General features: G+C 48.9%; 5 protein-coding genes across 5 annotated transcripts; 3 read left to right on the top strand and 2 right to left on the bottom strand.

Moving 5' to 3' along the window:
- Window positions 1–74: 74 nt before the first annotated feature.
- BO83DRAFT_402517 (putative MFS maltose transporter) lies at window positions 75–1,923 on the bottom strand (the record flags this gene model as incomplete). Its single annotated transcript, XM_025533540.1, has 4 exons — window positions 75–1,028; window positions 1,088–1,336; window positions 1,395–1,652; window positions 1,717–1,923. 4 exons carry the CDS (start codon window positions 1,921–1,923, stop codon window positions 75–77), a joined length of 1,668 nt encoding a protein of 555 aa, XP_025383876.1.
- A 2,354-nt stretch (window positions 1,924–4,277) lies between these two features.
- BO83DRAFT_369340 (uncharacterized protein) lies at window positions 4,278–5,120 on the top strand (the record flags this gene model as incomplete). Its single annotated transcript, XM_025529856.1, has 3 exons — window positions 4,278–4,449; window positions 4,500–5,000; window positions 5,055–5,120. Exons 1-3 carry the CDS (start codon window positions 4,330–4,332, stop codon window positions 5,118–5,120), a joined length of 687 nt encoding a protein of 228 aa, XP_025383875.1. The 5' UTR covers window positions 4,278–4,329.
- Window positions 5,121–5,588: 468 nt separating this feature from the next.
- BO83DRAFT_141314 (putative 3-hydroxyacyl-CoA dehydrogenase) lies at window positions 5,589–6,837 on the bottom strand. Its single transcript, XM_025526174.1, has 3 exons — window positions 6,633–6,837; window positions 6,232–6,566; window positions 5,589–6,180 (listed from the first exon to the last, which is right to left on the bottom strand). Exons 1-3 carry the CDS (start codon window positions 6,742–6,744, stop codon window positions 5,641–5,643), a joined length of 987 nt encoding a protein of 328 aa, XP_025383874.1. The 5' UTR covers window positions 6,745–6,837; the 3' UTR covers window positions 5,589–5,640.
- Window positions 6,838–9,575: 2,738 nt separating this feature from the next.
- On the top strand, window positions 9,576–10,259 carry BO83DRAFT_322437 (cupin domain-containing protein; the record flags this gene model as incomplete). The annotated part of the gene is made up of 2 exons (XM_025527896.1): window positions 9,576–9,881; window positions 9,945–10,259. The coding sequence occupies 2 exons, from the start codon at window positions 9,576–9,578 to the stop codon at window positions 10,257–10,259; spliced, it is 621 nt and encodes a 206-aa protein (XP_025383873.1).
- A 1,593-nt stretch (window positions 10,260–11,852) lies between these two features.
- BO83DRAFT_322558 (uncharacterized protein) lies at window positions 11,853–13,934 on the top strand (the record flags this gene model as incomplete). Its single annotated transcript, XM_025527900.1, has 1 exon — window positions 11,853–13,934. One exon carries the CDS (start codon window positions 11,853–11,855, stop codon window positions 13,932–13,934), a length of 2,082 nt encoding a protein of 693 aa, XP_025383872.1.
- Window positions 13,935–14,735: the final 801 nt, after the last annotated feature.

Here is a 14,735-nt window from a genome sequence, read left to right as displayed (position 1 = left end):
ACCATAAAATTCTCTCCGAGCCACAACCTCTCCCCAACACCACATCCCATCCACACCGCCGCAGGATAGCTCCCCTACTCATTCTCATCGACCCCAATCTCCGTCGTCTTGAACTTCCTCGCCGAAATCTTCCTCTTAAAGAGAATATCCGCCTCACGATATGACCGGTGCTTCAACTCAGGCAATCCAAAGTACGCCCCAATCCACACCACCAGCGCCGTGCACCCCCAAACATACCCGCACTTGCCGGCCAGGTTCCATCCCGTGGTATTAAGCATCCGCGACGAGAGATAAATCATCGGGATCTCAGTGATGTAGTACGCGGACCGTCCGACAGCTGTACTTAGCGCACGGAGCCTCACGGAGGATGTCTCGGAGATGATAGTGTACGAGATGGGACCTTGTGCGCCGGCGTAGACCACGGAGATGATCACGCCGAGACAGGCTTGCGCATAGTTCGTCTTGTGGTTCTGTGGTACGGAGGCGATGATACCGAGGATGAAGAGGAAGGTGATGTTCGTGGCGGTGCCGCAGAGGAAGACGGTGCGTCGGCGGAACCAGGAGGTCAGGACCCAGGAGACGGCGTTGGCGACGAATTGGAGACAGGTTGTGATGAGATTCAACTGAAAGGCTTTGTCGTCGGAGATACCGGCCTCTTTATACATATACAAGTCAGAGAGAGACACGACTGGGGAAGTAAAGGATGTGGATGGAGACTCACGCTCGAAGAAGTAAGTGGCCTGGTTCGCAATCAAGTTACCCGCAAAGTTCTGCGACGCATAGATGAGACAAGTGATGATTGTTCGTCTGCGATCGGTACCCTTCCAAAGATCGAGAAGCGTGGGACTACCGCCTGTTTCCTCCTCAATCTTGACGGTACGCTCGATCATGGCGAGGGATTGGTGGGCTTGTTCTTCGGTTTTGGCGCCCAGGCGTTTGATAGATTTCAGGGCCTCTTCTCTGCGGCCGCGGCGGATGAGCCACCAGGGGGACTCGGGAGCGAAGAAGAGGAGGACCATGAGGGGGGTCTAGAGATGATTGATCATTAGTGGTTGTTGACTTATGGCATTGGAGGAGGGGAGTGTACCGGGAAGATCCACTGCAAGGCAAGTGGTGCGCGCCATTCCCACTGCGTATTGAGAGAGTTGTAACCGTAGGTGGCGCCCGCGACGATGATGGAACCAATGGACCAACTCATTTGCAGGGTGGCCGTGACTGCAGCGCGAAGGGGCAGAGGGACGACTTCACTGGCGTAGGCCGGGGAGTTGGCGATGAAGAAACCCCATGGGACACCTTCTAGGGCTTGGCCGACCACGAGGAGGGTGAGTGAGTTCGCCTATGCAGATAGATGTTAGGTGAGGTGGAAGTGACATTCATGTAAGCAGGTCACGTACGAAGAACGAGATGAAAATCGTCGCATTCATGAGAACAAGACCCAGCAGAGTCGTCCAGCGGTATCCGATCCTGTTAGTGATCGGTCCGGCCAGATACACACCGACGAAGGCACCGCATTGGCCAGATTGGAATAGAGCACTTTGCCATTTGGTCGGGATGGCCCAGACACCGGGTGAGGTTTCGACGCCGAAGACCTTGGAGAAGTGATCGAGTGCGACGAAGTTGGTATTGAGGAACATGTCGAAGGATTCCATGACCTACGAGAATTAGTATGTCAGCACATGGCAATTAATTTGGTGAATGAATGTAGACAAAGCTTACAATGGTGAAGCACATGAGGAACGCCCAGAAACAAGCCCAGGGATACTGCTTCGCAGCCTCCCAGACACCCATCTGATGCTCGTAATTCTCGCCATCGAAGGCTTCATGCATCAAATCGGGGTTATCCAGAACCTCAGACTGGTGGATGTCCACCTTCTCGGTCTGAGGCTTCTCATCCCGCTGTTCGGCGACGCTTTCAGCCGCCATCTTGTCGGATATCAGGGCTCAACCACCGAGTGACTTGGGAAGAGCTACGAGAGGTGGGGAAAGAAAGTCTCAGAGAAGCGAAGGAAGAAAAGCATCGGCCAAGAGGGCGGGATGTAGGTCTTAAATTGACCTGACTTGATTAATCTACCCCATGTAACTGTGTGACTTGGAAAGTGAGTGCCGCCCGGCGTTTTCCCCCTTTCCACCACAGCCCAGGAATAAGCAACCCAGCAAGGGCGCAAGTGAAAATGCAGGCCCTCGACCCAAAAAATACGAGCTAAATGAACTCAAAATGAGACAAGTCCAGGTCACTAACGTGGTTGAACATGTGGTTGCTTGTCTCCACAGAATTACCCCATTGGTCCGGGATAAGCAGGGCTAATGTACTAATTTAGTAGTTAAGGACCACCAACATTACCCAGCGGTGACCAGCTTTGCGGGGGAAATGCCAATTGGAGATGCGGGGCCCCAGATGACTCCTGAGATTCCCGCATGGACCTCGATTCCTGTCATCCTCGGCTGGTGGTTGGCGGAATATCTCACGCCACAGCGCGTTGGGATTGGTTGTGAAGCCTTTAGCTAGGGGGCGGCCAGGTTACAAGCCCTTTTGGTGACACTGAAATCCTCACCATAGGAGGCCTTGCTTGATTTCAGCTAGTTCCGGGCAAGATATTAACCACGCGACACGTTTGGGAGGATTGATTCAGTTCTTTGACGTTGGATAATGATATGGAGGTATTAAGACTTCGCGTTGATCGAATGGTTATCATAATGAATGATGTGTATGTAAAATGCAGCAATGCTAAGAATATACCAAGCCCTGCCAAGTACCCATTAAGCCCCCTACCGTTTTCTAGGCTTTTCTGCCGAACCCTCGGCTACGTGCAGAGAAAAAACAATCTCAGTCCCAGTGATGATTTCACCTTCTGGGACTACCACCTAATCAAGCCACTTGTAATACATTGACCAAGCTTTGATTTACGCGTGACTTGGTGGTTGCCACTAGCTACATTCAGATGGTCACATTTATTGGTTGCAGTAGTAGCTGATTTCCCGTGGATAAGCAAGCCGCGGCTGGCTGGATTGGTTACAACGCCACCGTTGTTCCTGTAAGTCCTGGGCTTCGTACACTCCGGCAAGCCATTACCTCTGTATCATTAAATGTCGATAGTTGCAAGATAGATTTTGGTGATGTTCCATTGCTCCTTCTCTAACGTCTGCCTGAAAGCATAACTAAATCCGCGGTCCTCGATTAATCAACAATACTCAATGAACAGCAATGTCTAACCGAGCACCATCCAGACCCGGCTAGACGCGCCTCATTAGGCAAGGATGAAGCCTATCCGGCCTAGGAGGTGATATAGAATCCCGCCACCTGCGGGCTAGCGCAAACGCAACACAGGCCTTAGAAGTCACCACCAACCATAATTACTCCAGAGACACTGCATCGCGCACATGTGAATTTAACCGAAACTTCTAACAGCCCGACGCTGGGGCCGCATCCTGACAGCTCAACGGTAGCTTACCCCAGCTCCACGTGCGTGGGCTTGCGGCTTTAGGAAGCTTTCCAAGCTACTGTACGTAGACCTTTTTCGTTATTGCGCCACCGTGCTATGGACGTAAGGCGTTATCTCTATCTTCCGCATAGCGGAGGACAGAGTCATGCGTCAGTGCCTTGGTATGAGCTGAGCTTCGTTGGGCTCAATACTCCCTTGTCGCTTTTCGCACCCTACGAACAAGATTCACAGGATGAGCGCCCTAACCGAATGATAGATTCTATCCTGTCTGTCGATGAATAGTGCATCTCATTTAAAAGCTCCCGCAGGATTTCTAATTTCCTTCGGCTAATATATGCTGTAAACTAATCAAGGATACCGCACGTTCTGGGTAATCAGAAGTCTGACCTCTCAATATGGTCTGATCTGACCGAAATAAACTTCCTCTACTTTTCACGACCGTTAATGATAAAGTTGCCTTGCTGATGCTCTGCTTTTGGTTCTATAGGGCTAAACCGGTTCGTGAGCTCACGTGGCTCTTATAGTTCACTATAGCCCGAAATATGTAAAGCCCTGCAAGTAATCAGAGAGTGGGCAGGACAGCTGGCGGTAGAGCTTCCATTCTGGACACTGCATGCGATCAGCTCATTGCTGTCTGGATTGCTATTATGCGCATAGAGATTGATATAGTACGCTGTTGTTATTACCAGCGAAGTGACATGTCTTTATAGCACACACGGATAGGGCAGAGTCTTCAGTTGGCAGCCGGCATTCATGCCTCGGGCACTAAACATAGCATCGAACTTCCGCAAGGGATGAGTAGTCTTGCCCAACTACTTCAATAACCTAGCAGACATACACATCTCATATTCAACCCTCATCTTTCACCTGCTAATTTCACATAGCTCTCATGTCCAAGGAGTTAGACGTTAACCCATCGGAAGTTGAATTCCTCGAAACGTTAAAGGAAAGCAGATACTCGGTAGTGTTCAAAGTGCGTTTCCGTGAAAAGCTATGCGTCATGAAAGTGGTAAGCCAGCACCCCCATTGAATATACTGCCTTCTCACTTATAATCAAAGTACCATGATCGAGAACCAAACGAACTTGACCCTCCCGACCGCATAGTCAACCTCTTCATCTCCGAATCCACCGCCTACCACCGACTAGAATCCAAAGGCTTATGCCAGAGAGGCGTTATCCCAAACTTCTACGGGACGATCAGAAAGATCCAACCGGCTGATTGGCCAGATCTCCACATGTTCCTTAACGACAAACTACCGCCCAATGCTGTCCTAATTGAGTATATTCCACAACTGCAGCAAATTGACCTATCCCACTACTCACCACAACGCCTGGATAAACTCCGTGAGATTCTCGACGATATCCACGCAGCGGGGGTTCTTCATGCTGATCCAAAGCCGCGTGATATGATGGTTTCCGTAGCAGAGGAGGAGGAAAGGGTACTCTGGATCGACTTTGACTCTGCACAGACATTCACAGAGTTCGTTGATCTCTCGCCAAGACAACAAAAATGGTTCGATAAGGAGAATGAGATGATGGATTATTTTGTTAATGCGTTGGTGAGATTTTGTGGTTTCATTGTTTACTGGTTTTGTTTGCTGACTGTGGAATAGGCGAAGGATTTCGACGGAGGAAAGCTGAATCGCACGATTTCGTACTATTATGAATGGTACGTGTAGATAGATAGCTTTTAATTTGAGTCACACAGGCAGTATGAGAGTTTGGTGCTCTGAGTAGTATCTTAACTATAGTATACACTAGAAGTATTAACGTTGAACGGTTAGTCTTTAGTACGTCAGTATCATCTTTCCAGTGGAACACAAGCATCGGAGATTCTTAAATTTAATACTATATGGCCTTGCGATATGCCTCTGCCCCTGCAGCACGTGGTATTTTACGAAAACAACAAACAGGCAAGATGATGCACGGAAAAATACGGAGTGAGTTTGTTATTAGTATCACGTGCAGCACAACTCGAGCTATACCGGAAGTAACAAAGCGGTATCATACATTGAAACAGAGTAATCGCGAAATAGTTACGGGTAATTTCTTTGTCATTGATTCATTCATATCTTCTTCATTATATATGTCTTAGTAATTTCATCACATCTCAATGAAACTGTGCTGTGTCAAGTCTGGCCAACGCTATGGGTATCAACGGAAAAGTGCTATTTTTAGTAGTCGTGTGGTGGCCATTTCTCATGCAGCCCAGGCATCCTTCAACACCTTCTGTCCCTGAGCCAGCGTTTTCGCGGGAACCTCCCCCAGCCATTGTGGCTCGAGACGATCAAGGTTCGCCTCGATCTCCCAGGCGCGGCCACCCTCGACGTACATCGAGGTACCGTTGAGTGAGTCGTCCACGAGCACGCCAGCAGCCACCTGAGCCACCTGGAGAGGAGAGCTGATGGGAAGGCCCTCCTCCTCCCACCGGTCGCAGAGCTTCTTTGTTACAGCCGGGTGAGTCTGGGTCATCCAGGGGCAGATCGTGTTGATGCGGAGGTTGTGCTTGTAAGGGGAGATGAAGTAGGGGCGTAGGGAGCGCATTAGGCCTTGCACACCGTGCTTGGCTGCTTGGTAAACAGACACACCGGGGGTTTCCTTGAAACCTGCGGCGCAAGAGAATAATGTAATGGAGCGGTCTACTCCAGGGCCACGGTTATGGCGGAGATAGGCACCAGCGAGACGAACGACGTAAAGGGTTCCAATGAGGTTGACGTCAAGGTCTCTGGTGGATGGGGGCTTTTCATTGTTAGCAGGATCCCTCAGTAGGTAAGTTGTGAGGTAGCTTACCTCGCGCACAGCCTGGAGGCTTAGGGCATGGTCAAACCAGTTCTCCTTTGGTTCCATACTGCCAGCAGTAACAACGACATGATCAATGCGCTTGTAGGTCTTGAATGTGAAGTCAAAGAGATCAAGCACCGATTGGTAGTCCGTGATATCAGTCTCTTGGAAAGAGGAGCGCGGAGGCTTCGGGGGACCAGAGGGGTCCCAGTAGACAGGCCATTTGTCACGGCACTTCCGGCTCAAGGGGGCACCGGCGGTAGAATCAATGTCGCCAATGATTACGTAGGCGTTGTTCTCACAGCAAAGCTCTACAAGACTCGCGCCAATACCATTGGCACCTCCTGTTTCAGGCATACGTTAGCATTGGCGATGTGAGAATCGCAAGACGCGTTTCGGGAACCACGTACCCACAATGAGAACAACCTTTTCCTCCAAAGCTTCCCGAGTGATGTCAGGATGAAATTGGGTGATAGGGGTGGCCGAATTGGAGGGCTGAACAGGCTCAGTGGGGGCGATCATTGTGATAGGTTCGATAAGAAGAAGAGATAATTTGATACGAATCAAAAGAAAGAAGGAAGGATAGAAGCATGGATTGAGGACAACAGCTGGGGTTCGAGGGGCGTTTTATGCGGCACGACGGACGGATTGTATTTGGCATCTTTAGCACACCTCTCCCAACCTTGCAGGGGACGAGAACATGTGGTCTCAAGCCAATGAAGATGCAGGAAGGAGAGCTGCTCGCATTTTGGGACTTCTGGACCTAGTGGAGACTGTATCGGGAAAGTGTAACTGTCGATGAGAGAGCGGGATGAGATAGGCGGCGCAGCTGCACCAGAATCGGATTTCGTTGGACGATGCTGAGGGGAACTCCACCATAAGTTTGATTCTCCGCCTGCCAGACGTCTTATCCACAGTGGAACGACTGATCGGCGATTGTGGGGGGAGGATGAGGGAATCCGGGGAACATCTGGAAAAGTGGGTTTGTTGCTCGAGATGGAGATATGTCGAAGAGAAAAATGGCCGAAACGATAGCAGTTGCGGATGGATAGGGAAGTAGGGGAAATAGGGACGAACAAAAGAGAGAAGGTTAGACGATTCGGAGTGCCTGGCAAAAGTCCCACTTGCTCTCCGTGGATCTCGAGTTTCCCCTCTCGGATGACCCCATTCCTATCCCCGTCTCCTCCCATTCATCCAAGCCGTTCCGATGCTTGGTGCATTTACTCCTTAGCATTTTCTAGTCACTACCGGGGTCACTGCCTGCGATGGAAATGAAAAGATAACCACTAGTGGAGTGTCTACGCCCCCTTCTTCTCACCACGGAACACAAGAATTCACTCACCCCCCCTCTACCACAATGGAGGAATCATGGATCAATGTCTCCTCAAGCTACTCAGCCGTCCTTGGTTAGCTTCCTGCAATCGGTTGGCATCCTGTCAGCCACCCTCTGCAAGCCCGGGCCAGTTAACAACGATACACAGTAGAGGTGGCTCAAGTCCATGCCGAGCGGATAGGGAACAGCCAGCCACGGAGCGGCCATTGCAACCTTGCACTGTAGCCTCGACAGTGTTGGCGTCGGAGCAATGCAGGGGTGTACTGCTCGAATCAATTGATTCGATGATCCGTAACCCGTTACGGTTACCGAGACAATTGGAGGCCACTGAGGATAATATACATGATTGGCTGAGGGCGGATTTAGCAGGATGCCGAGACATCATCCCAGCAACGGCTGGCTATGCGTTCCACCCGAGGCTGATAGGCGCAGTGAGGGCCTATCACAGTAATAGGCAGGTATTGCGCGACACCACTGCCAGTGCTGCCACTCGGAAATGGTCCTCATTTAGCCTTTCATGTCGTGGCGCATCCTGTCGTGGCCTGTGCGCAATTGAGTTCCGTCTCACTTTACCTTTTGAAACGTGCAGCCCGCTTTGTAGGAGCTTACTCTCGACCACTGGACCGCCGATGTCTGCGCAATTAGACGTATGATTACACTTCAACTACATCCAAACATACATGTGAAGCTAGAAGGCACGAATGGTGATGCAAGAGGCTTGCCGAAGTGTGGTAAGGTCAATGAGGAGGACTCGATGCCAGTACAGCGCTACGACTGATCACGGAAAAAGCACCATCCGAGACTTAGTCGGGGTCTGCTAAGACCTTCATTTCCAGCCGGCAGCAGCTAATCCCGGACGGTAATCCTGCCGGATGGACCTTGCCTATCTTGTTCCATCTTGCAGCAACTGCGGACTACCGTACTCCGTCGGGGATACTTACATGTTGCTCTACTCACTTGAGTGCAGAGGCCGTTAAAAGATGGTAGTGATCGGACGCAGTAGCGTGGGACTGGATCAGCCGAAGATTCCGATGGAATCGCATCGATACTTCGTCGCCTGTACTTTTTATCGTGGATCCCCACTGGCTCCACTAGGCAATTGCAAGTACATAGCATGGCAAGCAGACAACCGCATTGTGCCCAATTCCCTCGCAGACCATCTGGATGAAGATCGATCGGCTTTGAGCATTAAACATTTGCCACCCCCAGATCTGTCCAAGTTGATCCTTTTTATCGTCGGTTATGGTAGCCGAAAGTGGGTTACGGAGTATCCAGTTAGACAATTGATAAAGGGGAGCTAGGGGGATGGTATCTGTCGGTTGAATCGCTAGAGTAGACAAGTGACCAGTTTGAAACCGCCGAAATGGGCTGTCGTCGGTCACTGATCGGCTAGCTATTGGGCTATAGAGCATAGCCCGACAGAAGCTAAATGGCGAGCTGATCCCTATCCATTCAAAGCCTGATCACATCAACCCAAACCTTGGAGTGTCATATGGCCAGCCATATGGATGTTGCGGATATATGTGCCCGGTCAGTAGCATCCCATGATATTATGGTGCTATGAGCTCTGTACCTAGAAGCTCTGGCAGTGTCGCACAATCTCGCGACCGGCAGATAGGCCATTTTAGTTTAACTATATATTACTTAATGAACGATCGACCACAGTGACAATATGAGTGGCTTGTCCTTGCATATTATTTAATGCCTCTAGGCAACAAATATGGGTAATGGACATGGCCGTTCGCCGATCGGGCCATCGGCGATCCTTGAGTTACCGCCTTAGGTGTGTCCAGAAATGCTTCATAGAGCACATCCAACTTTCTAAGCTGAAGCTTGGACCCTGTTGCTTATGAAGATGTGACCCATGGTAGAGACCTGCCAGAAGCAGGCAGCCGATGGGGTTACATGATAACATGGTCTACGTCACCACCCGAGCATCCAGACCCTGCCGGTTTATAAATGGTTTATCATGTACAACCCTGGATGACATATGCTGGATTAAATGGCAACTGCTGTTAAAATGAACGGATTGTCAAGGTGCTTGGGAAGTCAAATCACACAGCACGCGAAAACACCTTTCCTCAGGAAGTGCAATACGATCCCATTACTACGTCTTTCCGGCATTCCTCTTCGAAGTTACTCAGACCGGAGCTCAAAATACAACGGCAACATGACTACTCAACCTCCCAAGAACGAGATGGTGTACATGCCAGGGGTGATGTCACCGAGTCGATCGTTTGGGGTATTCCGTAAGGTCCTTCACACTGGTCTGTATTCGCAATTTGTGGCGATGGAAGTCCCGGTCAACGGCGAAATTGGTGACGAGGTAAGCTGTTCTTCCCACGAACGACTTATTGTGATATATGAGAAAATTAACCATGACTTCCAGATTCATACCGTCGATCAAGTGCTGATATTCACCCATGGCACTGGCAAGGCAATTGTTGCTGGGAAGGAACAAGAGGTCAAACAGAACGATGTCGTCATAGTCCCGGCTGGCACTCAACACCAGTTTTTGAATATCGGAAACACGCCACTCGAGGTAGTCACTATATACTCCCCGGCTGAACATGACCCGCGTACAGTACATCAAACCAAGGCAGAGGGCGATGCACAGGAAGAGGCTGGCGAGGATGAAGCACCAGAGTGGAGTCAACGGAGCAAGTCGGAGAACGAGAAGATTGGGCTGGTCAAGCCGCCATGAGCAGGGAATGGTATATATATTCGAACGATCAGTCGGATGTAGCTACCCGGAGTCTATGTTAAGTTCTTTTGAACAATTGGCTGAGATGATTGTAAGACACGGTGCCACGTCGATATGAGCGTAGTCAGACCGAGCCTAAACAGTTCTAATTGAAATCGAGCATACCCATACTCATGTGATACAACTACCCCAGGTGCTGTGAGCCTGATATAGGGCCCGGGTTTGAAAAGTATCTGATCTTGGAGTCGCGAAAAATCCCGGTCGGCAATCATAAACGTAGACAATGCTGGTATCTATTAGTGACTACATAACATCGGTACGAAGTCTATGTTATGGCAGGGGCCGCTAGAGGTTTTACAGACATTGGAAGGATCTGCTCAGCCGGTACTGAGCTATTTTAAGCTTCTAAGAAAAAAAAAAAGAAGAAGAAAGAGGATTGAATTGGTCGGATTCCGATCCCATTGGCCTGCGAATCTGACCAACATGATCAATCAAAGGTGAAGTTGCTCACTTCTTCTGTGATTCCGCTGGCTTGGCTGACTTTGGAAACGCATTTAGGTTGAAAGAAGAAAGAGAATCATATTCCCCCCAAAGAAAGAAAACGAGGTAAATGAAAGGAGAAGAAAACAACAAAAAAGTGGACGCCAGCGAGCTGGGACTCTGCAACCGATGACTCTAAAGAGATGTCACAAGTACCCCAAGGAACGGTACATAATTTCCCTTGCCAACGTGGCGTCCTATCATGTTTATGAAACTGTCTCGGAGGCCTAATCCTGGATCTCATCAATACGAGATTGTTCGCTGTCACTCTCTGAATGACATCCTGTACTACCTCGGAGTCTCTATCCCAATGAGGAGTCGTTGTCTTTGTTTGTATACCCAGCCCACCAAGATGTCGTGCTCTATAAGGAGTGACATCCGGGCTACACAAATGTTACCATCATTTATCTCTCTCATTTACCCAAGGACTACCCCTCATACGTTCTGACCATCTTTCGGAACAACCCATTCCCCGGGTTTCTTGCTAGGAGCAGAATAAAGCTCTTTAAACTGCTTTAGAAGCGTTCTCACAACCAAGCCCCCATCGCTGCCATCTCCAATTTATCTAGTGTCGCCCCCCACCCCCCGCCACCTTCTCTCTCTCCCCCAAACGAAGGTAGCTTACAGCCGAAATCCTCGATCACGGTATTCAGCATAAACAGTCCAGAAGAAAACCATTGCCCAAAATGGATGAGGGCGAACTTCGGTAAGGCTTTCCAAGAGTCCAACCTGCATATATAGGATCAATTTATGTAGACTAAATGGCATGAACAGGGCTACCAGAGACGATGTCAGGTGTTCGAGCGAAAGGAACAGGCAGAGGGATGAAGAGATGAAGTAGGTGAAAATTGGAAAAGTACAAACAAAGAAGAATAGAAGATATCAAGAGGCTGACTGAAAGGTAGGCAGATGGCTGAAATGGGTAGCCAGATGGCTAAAATGAAGAGGCAGATGGATGATATGAAAAAGCAGGTAATTAAAATGGATTGGCAGATGGCTGAAAGGAATAGGCAGATGGCTGAAATGAACAGACAGATGGCTGAAATAGGAAACATGCGTCGGAAAACAACGTTTACAGAATTGATTCGAGAATGCCACAAATCGCTGTCAAAGTCGATAAGAGTCGAGTCGCCTTCGGGGTGCACCAAGGGAACAATACCCCCACCCACAGGGAAGGTCTGCCCCGATAGGTTCGAACACTGGGACGAATTCGAGGGCAAACAGGAAGAGATTTATCGCTCCGTCTGCAAGTTCTTGAAGTCAACAAGTGATGATGAAAAGCGGTATTTCTCATCAATTGATGCCATTCGAGATACTGGAGAACAAGTTGTGAAAAATGCACTAACTAGCGAGAAGGATCTTGAGATCCATCAGAGGATTACAGTGGAAACTTATGTTGTACGCATAATCACTGAGCTCAGCAAGGTTCCCGAGGCCCGGGAGACATATCGATTGGATTTCGATAATGTCCACTTTATGAATCATCTTGGCAGACTGCAATCATGCTTCAGAGTGTTAAACCTGGAATCTGGATTCAATGAGCAGTTCAAATTGAAGCCCGACTCGGTGTTCTTTACTTACGATCGTAAAGGATATAGCGCTCCAGTTTTGGCGGGGGAGTACAAGCCTCCTCACAAGTTACCGGTGGAGACTCTTCGCGCAGGCCTGAGGACGCATGACTTCTACGAAGAGATTGTTGCAAGCCAGACTATCCCCACCGAAGAGGGAAAAGCGGCTGAATACAGGGCAACTCGTCTCACCGGGTCAGCGCTAGTCCAAGGATATCATGCCATGATCCTACTTGGGCTTGAGTACGGGTATGTAACCACTGGATTAGGCATAGTCCTACTGAGGGTGCCTTCTGATAACCCTCGGATTCTCCAGTGGCACCTATGCGAGCCGAACAAGGAGGTGGCTCAGGGGGATGACCAGTGGTTCTCACGGCCGCTCACAGCTATTGCACGAATCCTATGTATAACATTGATGGGCTTTGGCTCACAGCGTCAAACCTCCAGTTGGTCTGCCAAGACAAAGGGGTCACTGAAAACCTGGACCACAAGTTTCGATGTGACATATTACAGCCAGATAAATGACCCTACAACCTCCGAAGATCTTTCAGACAAATCGTATCATCCTTCCGGGCCCGGCAAAGATCCGGAATCTACCAGACGGATCCAGACCCGTTCGCGTGGTGGGTGCAGAGAGTCCACAGACATAAACCAGCGAGAGGATAAACAAGATCCTGATCCCGACTCTGTCCGACGAAAAAAGCGTCGCTTTAGTGATTCTATCTCTTCTATATCCCATGCAAGGGAGCTGCGCTCAAAGCGTGTTAAACGGGGAGGCGATGAAACCAAGAGTAGTAGCCATCAAGATACACGATTCTGCACGCACAAATGCCTCCTTGGTCTGAAAAGGCGCGGCAAGCTGGACAGGAACTGTCCAAACTTTGAGCTTCACCAAGAGAATGGATCTAACTATCATCGCACAAATACTCACGGTCTTGTCAAGCTCATCAAGACTGCAATCCTTGACTGTGCGGAACCGATGGGAGAGTGCGGATTATCTGGTGCGCCGTTCAAGATAACCTGTCCCAGGTATGGATATACTATTGTCGGCAAAGGTACTACCTGCTATCTTTGGCCCCAGTTGAAGCGTGAGGGAGACATTTACCGGATTCTTCAACCCGTGCAGGGATCTGCAATTCCTGTTTTCATCGGCAAGCTTGACATGCACGACATGATATTTCTCTGGGGAGTGGGAAAAATCCGGCACATGCTACTCATGGGGTGGGGAGGGGAGGAAAGTGACAAGGTCGAGGTTGACAGGCGTATCATGCGGAGAAGCCGATCTAAGTCAAACAAAGACATCAAGTCTCTTGGTGTTAACCATCAGGACCTCGAATGGAGAAATGTTCTGTGGAGCGCAGAGCTGAATCGAGCTGTGATCATTGACTTTCATTTGTGCACATTCAACATAGACTTGGTGAAAAAGAAGCCGAAGTGGCTCACCAGAGAAAATCCCATGCTTGATGGGATCAAGAAGGATCGAGAGCGCTTGCATTGCGAATACCATGGCGTATGCCTTCATCTCCCAGATGGAAAATGTCCAAACGTATTGTTAGACATATATTGATACAACCTTCGCCAGGAGCATCTGGGTGTTTCTGTGATGTTGGGGAGGTTGAGCATCTATGCATTTGGTAGTATCCTACGACGCAGTCTCTAGTGATAGGTCTTTGTCTTCATCAATTTAATTATTGTACGCCTTGAAACGGAATGAACTAATGAGAGTTCGTTATTTTTCTACTTCTGGGTTTTAATCCCCTACACTTTGCATCATACTATTACCAAAACGCGGAAAACGATGATCCCATGTGATGAATTTATCTAGTACTAGTGGTAATGGCTGGCACCAGCTCACAATTCTTAGATGTGATCATAGGATTATGGGATCAAGGCATAGTGGTTACTCTATCTACTCTGACCAACCGTCAATCTTTTAGTATAGCCTACTATTTAGCAGAAGAGCGGCCATAGCAGGCCAGGCTTCAGTATTAAAGGAGGACCTAAATAGCCCATGTTATAATATATACAATGTTCTAAATTACTGATAATCGGCCAAACTAAAGGTGTCGAATACACTAAACTTCAAAATGAGTGAAAGATGGTTGAATGCTAATTCTATTACTTTAGCTAATTACCTTTGTCACCGAATTCATGTCACTTTGGAATGACATACTGGCAGTACTTTGCTGTGACCTCATCTGCTTCTTATAGGATGCAGAACCAGTCATAGATTCATCAAATAGTAAAGACAGTCTTGATAAAAATAACTCCCATGAACACGAATAAGCGATGACAGTTTATAGTTCATCATAGTCTCCCGTTCAACTTGAAATTCGTACCATATTCAGTGGATCTAATGAGACGCTTT

This window comes from Aspergillus eucalypticola (genome assembly GCF_003184535.1).
Source record: "Aspergillus eucalypticola CBS 122712 chromosome Unknown BO83scaffold_31, whole genome shotgun sequence".
In the NCBI taxonomy this organism is placed as follows: Eukaryota; Fungi; Ascomycota; class Eurotiomycetes; order Eurotiales; family Aspergillaceae; genus Aspergillus; species Aspergillus eucalypticola.
The sequence above is the reverse complement of the archived record's forward strand: the minus strand, read 5'-3'. Positions and strand labels throughout refer to the sequence as shown.